Source organism: Tetrao urogallus (genome assembly GCF_951394365.1).
Source record: "Tetrao urogallus genome assembly, chromosome: 4".
Lineage (NCBI taxonomy): Eukaryota > Metazoa > Chordata > Aves > Galliformes > Phasianidae > Tetrao > Tetrao urogallus.
Window position 1 is genome coordinate 13053697 of NC_136817.1, and position 6000 is coordinate 13059696.

General features: G+C 34.9%; 1 protein-coding gene across 1 annotated transcript in view; it reads right to left on the minus strand.

The window, feature by feature from the left end:
* The window catches only part of IQCM (IQ motif containing M), a gene marked incomplete at both ends in the record, with an annotated part of 107927 nt that extends 102183 nt beyond the window's left edge, over positions 1-5744 (minus strand). The window contains 5 exon segments of the mRNA XM_079534651.1: positions 3641-3673; positions 3677-3703; positions 4692-4765; positions 5531-5635; positions 5732-5744. Coding sequence (XP_079390777.1) covers positions 3641-3673; positions 3677-3703; positions 4692-4765; positions 5531-5635; positions 5732-5744 — 252 coding nt within the window.
* Positions 5745-6000: the final 256 nt, after the last annotated feature.

A 6000-nucleotide genomic window follows, 5' to 3' on the forward strand; every position in this document is an offset into this window, starting at 1 on the left:
GAAACTTGTTGTTATTGAAATCTCTTAATTCCAATCATTGAAAATACTTCTTCAAAATGACCCTGGAATTCCTGATCCGATTATTGTAAAAGTAAATGTTGAAGTAACTGCATTCAGTCAAGGGAAAATTTTAAGATGAGCAGATGAAATATGCAGGGCCTTACTCTTCTAGGATGCCTCTGACAAATGAATCCGAAATTCCTTACAAATTCACTGCACACTCTTTAACTCCTGAATGTTATTTCTAACCTAAACTAATTCAGTCTTTGCTTCCTAGTGCATTCCTACTGGGCATTAAAGAGCAAGGAATAATCTTGGAGTGCCATCATTAAAGAAGGTGCATCTCATGATATGTTTGGAAGTTAGCTGGTAGGAAGGTACATAACTAGAATGAAAACAACAACTGACTTCTGGGGATTTTTCTTCACAGAAAACAGCTTTTTTTTTTTTTTTGGACACACACAAAGTGCTTCAGCTTCACATGGACAGTTATTATATATTTGAGAAAATCAAAAGTGTTTTGTTCATAGTTACCTGCAAAATATACTCTATATCTACAACCGACAAGAAATAAACCACTGAAATTGCAGTAGAATATATAGGCTGATGAAGAGGAAAAATGATGTCTCAGATAAAACACTCTGGAATAGTTTGTTACAGGAATCTACTGAGCACCACCATTCCTGGAAGTTTGGTAAGCTTCTGCAGAAACAGTTGGACTATCCCTCTATCCACTCTATAGGCAGGGGGATGTGATATGATAGTGCTGTTTGACTTCAAGGACAGAGAACACATCCCTATCTTCATTTTATTTTTGCAAATGCAATGATTAAAAGAAAATATACCCTTACAGGACAGTTGTTTTCCTCACAAAGATAAAATACACTAACTGGACAAAGAATTTCTCCAAGATCAGCATGAGTTAGCGTTAGTAGGTGGGTTAAGCATCTTGCAAACTGAATCTACTTCCTTTCAAAAGTTCCTTGGCTAACTGACTAAGGTGGAGCTTACTGGCAAAGAGCCTATGCTTTGACTAATTCCCTGAAAAGCGGACCGGGACAGGGCAGACAAAATAGAGCTCTTTATTCTTAAAGCTTAAGTGTTGAGCTTGATTTCATCATCTTATGTCTATATGAGTGGGGATGTAAAAAATAGAGCTGCTGCAAAGCATTCTACATAGCTATTATAACATTAACAGTACTCCTCACAGCACACCTGACTTAGGTCTGCACTGTTTTCTTTTTTTTGCCCAAGGTTTTCTGAATATACAACATCAACTTACTACAATTTATATGGAATGCTTTGCTAACTGAGTATTTACATGTAAATATATATATATATATTTAATATAAAGAAGTTTCTCTTAGTTGTTCTTCTGAATGATTTGTAGTCAGATTTGTGGGTGGTTTTTTTTTTGTTTTTTTTTTTTTTTGGAAGGGGGAGAAAGGGAGAGAAAGGAGGGAAGTGATGTTTGTTTGCTTTTGTGGGTTTTTTTTTTGTTTTGTTTTGTTTTGTTTTTTCCAGGGGTGTACCACAGACAAGAATACTCCGAGGTCATTACAAAAAAATGCATCAATGACATCATGGCAATGCTACACTCTGCGAAGCTGCAGATCAATCACAAAACGGTATTACTCTACCACACTCTTGTTAAATAAGAATATCAGGTTGACTCATAACCACAAATATTAAAGGCTAAGAAGAAAGAAAACTATAGGTTCAACTCCAACTATTTGGGCTTGCTAGAGAGAAAAACAGCACAAAAATACAGCATGTCAGAAAAAAAGAAGTTGCTGGTGAACATGAAATACCATTCAAATCACCTGGATTAAGTTGTTCCTTTCCAAAAATAAAAATTAATGGGCAAGTGAAATTTCTCTTTCATTGCCAAAAATCTGTCTTCATGTATGGGATATGACTAGTTACAAGAAAGAAATAAATACACATTTAAGAAAGATTACTATGACTTCCAAAGAAATAATTAAAACTCTCTCGTTCTGACAGTATCATTGATAACACAGATAGTAAAACAGTTAGTTGAAGGCAAACTCCACAGGATGCTATCCTTCTTCTGATAATTTACTTTTAGAGGAGCCCCAGTCCTTCACAATCTCATGTAATTTATTCCTCGTCTGTATCTGAGGATTTAGGAACCTCTGTGTTCCTCCTGTTATCTCTACATTCCAATGGAGCTACTTCACTTCGCTGTTTCACTTTCAAGTGCTGTGGCACAGTTATCTGCAGCCATCAGTCCCCAAATAATCTTAGAATAAATAACTGTTCAAAACAAGTACCAGGAGGTAAATCCTGTTTTGGGAGTTGCAGGGTTTTTTCTCCATCAACAGGTACATGTATCTGTTGAAAAGAAAATATAAGATAAAATGCAGTTCTGCGGGAAAACATCACAACTGAGCAGGTTCCACAGCCACCGTGGATACAGCCATGATAGAAACCTGTTAGTAACAAGACACAATCAAAAAAAGACCAGCATAGGAAGAATACATATCAAATATAAATAGAAATATGGCTGAGCAAGGGGGGAAAAAAAGGCAAAGCAAAGATACTCTGAAGTAAAAATAAAGCTGGGAGAGATTTTAGTAGGAACTCTGAGTACGTGCAGTTGCACTTTTCAAAGCAGAACTTCTGAAGCCTTAAGGGTGGGTTGTGATCATGAAAATCATCACTATTCAAAGATGTGTAATTTCCCTTCAACAGAACATGCAAGGTTGATATTCATACTATAAGATTACATAGAGTAATCATTGATAAAGAAGCATTATGTTCAAAACATAAAACACAAAAAGATCTATTTTGGTGGGGTTTTTTTGGAAATAAAATTTGTATTCAGAACCTTGCTACACTGGAATTTTCAATACTCAGAGGGGCAAAATAATCTTCTCTCCAGAACCCCAACATTCAGATATAGTATTGCTGGATAATTTTAAGTTAATTACTCTGTTCATCTAAACTCTACAGCAAATGAAACTTTCAAGAAGCAAAAACTTGAGATTTACAGATCATTACAACAAATATTTGAATGCATACTGCTTTCACCATGGTGTGGGTGATCTGGAAGTTAGGACAGAAAATCTTAAGGAAGATAAATCCCCTATCATCTCAGCTAGCCACTTTATACTGCACACAAGGAACCTACTAAATATTTTGTTATTGGCAGCTCAAATTGTTAACTATAATTTGTTTGCTCTTCATAGCCAGGGGCACATGGATCACATATAATCTAGATAGTCTAAATAAAAGTAAACTGCCAGTGCAACTCTTTTTGGTCAACAGACTGCCTTCAGTAACCATTCTAAGAGCTACTGCACAATTTGCCCTACTGTACAAAGTGAAACATATTTCCTTTTAGGATCAATCCTCTAGAAATCAAGATGTCTCTATGAAATCATAGTAAAAACAAACTCATTCTGAATCAACTTACATCACTTGCTGAATTTTTCCTCTAGCCCAACACCATTTAAAGACATCATTGCTCTGATGGGTATGCTCAAGTACAACATGGAGTAAAGCCTACAGATTTGTTCTGCAAGTTTACTTTTCTCCAACACTTATAGCAAAAAAAACCCTTTTATTTTATTAAATGGTAACTTCTATCAGAAGCCTAAGAAATCACAAAGGTTACCTCTTTTGAGTTCATTTCTGTGAAAGCGGAGCACTAAAGCAGCATAAAAACCTCTGTATAGTTCTGGAAAGGATTCAGAAAGGATTAAAAATATTTCTTTTTTTTTCCCCCCCACCCTTCCCCCTGCAGTTTTCATCATTGCAAATTTTTCATTTAGAATTATTCCAAAACAAATTCATGTAACATCTTTTCTCTCGACGTCTCAAACCAAACAAGATTATAATTTGAAAAACTAAAAACTAGTAAAAATATTTCAAAAATTTATTTCCTTTACAGGATCTATACAGCATCTAAGGGTTGAAGTCATTGACCAATCGACTTTCACCACTGGAATTTTGTTCTTGATTTAAATCATCACTGAAGTACTCCTTTGGCAGCAAAAACTTTAGAAAGCACAATATATAATGTGATTAGTCAAACTCACTGATCTTTCATAAAGCCTTATGAAACAATGACATGGCCTTACACAGCAAAATGGAACTTTTTTAGCACTGGCATTTTATAAACAAGAAATAATACATCTGCAAGATAGCAAAACAGTTTTAAGTCTGAGATCTCAGTAAAATAAATTTTTTAAAAACCATGGTTATAATAAAAATATATCTTCAAATTAATACTTAATTTACCCATCTTTTTAAGTTTTCTCTCTACATCTCATTCACTATGCCACTTACTGGGTCATTATTTCAGAGAGCATGCATAAGAAGAGAGTAAACACAGTTTGTCTAAATTCTTCACCAAATAAAAATACAGAAGAAAGATCAAAGTAATTAGAACATCCAACATCAATAAAGGTACAACTTGTGCCTCCTGAAAGGCTGTGCACTTCCAGAGTGGAACATCATCAAGCAAAGATGAACCTACAAAGGGGCAGAATGCAGACCCAAGGTAGTACAGAATTTGGGATACGCAAAGTATGGACTTGATCTGTTTCAAATATCCTTGCGGATTTTTGTCTAACATCTAAAAACCAGCAGCTTCCTGTTAGTTTTTAATCCTATAATATCCACCATTATTCCGCACAACGTAAAGAAATATTTCATTTACTTACTGCAAAAGAGCTGAGTAAATGGTTATATATTGTGTATATATACACACATAAATAGCTAGATTTAGTGTGATAATCTACTAGTGAGTTTGGTTTTTTTAGTATATTAAAAGTTCGATGAATAAAATTCTAGAGAGACTGCATGACCTCAGTTCAGCAGATATATTAACTGAATCACTGGAGAGAAGATAAGAATTGTCAGACGCAATTGGACATTTATGGACTGAGTAAGCTAGCATTTGTAGCTGCAAGTTGAAGAAATCATGAGTTGCATATAATGAGTATTTTAAAATATCCTGTATAGTGTACTGCAGTATGCTGCAACCTGATATCTTACCAATACATTAATAAGGAAAGATACAAATCAAAACCAAGGACTTGAAATCCGAAAAATCAGGTAGAAAATTCAAATGCAAGGACATCTTCAGTATATAGATGTTGCAGTGTCATGCCAAAATCCAGACCTCTTTGTAGCGGGTGTCCTTTCTACCTTCTTGCCAGCAGCAGGAAATATTGCAAACTTATGTAAAAAGTCCACAATATTTCCAAATATTTGCAAAAAAAGTAAAAAGGAGACAGTGACTTATCATCCATAAGAGTCAGCAATGGAATGTTGGCATGCACAGAAGCCTAAGATCTGGCTTCCAAGGTAGCTTTTATGATGTCATGGGGGATTTACACTGTATCTCTGAAGTACTATACTACATTCCTAAAAGAAAGGGCTATCTAAAACTTCTGCTTTTACATCAGCAGTTGGCAAAGCAGAACAAAAAAGGATCATTTAAAAATATGAACTTTCCTATAGAAATGTATACTGAAATATGCTAATACATCACGCTAACCTGTTACTCCATCTTGGTGCTGCATCTTGAGCAAGGTATGGCAGTAATTACTTATGATGGTATCATCAAACACGCTGTTGAAATCAGAACCTCCTGGAGTAGGTCCTGGATGATTTAAATTAGAAGAAGTCAAGAAGTAACAGCTTCCTAATCAGCAGTTTTCTTCTAACAAGATACTTAGATTAATATAAGAACAATTACTTTCACTCTCCATCTCCTACTAGATTGTTGTAATGTTGGATAAATAGAATTTAATGAGATCACCTTATGCTAAATTGATTTTTCTACTCTACAGAGCAAAGTGCTTTTCAGTTCAGAACTCAGCGGTACAAGCAGTGAAGTTATCGTGGTCAAAATAATACATTCTGTATATGGAATGTGAAGACATGCACAATATATTGATTTGCCGTGAAATTCTTATATAAATTTCTATATTCAGGTTCCTGAAATGAATGTTTCATACCCTGCAA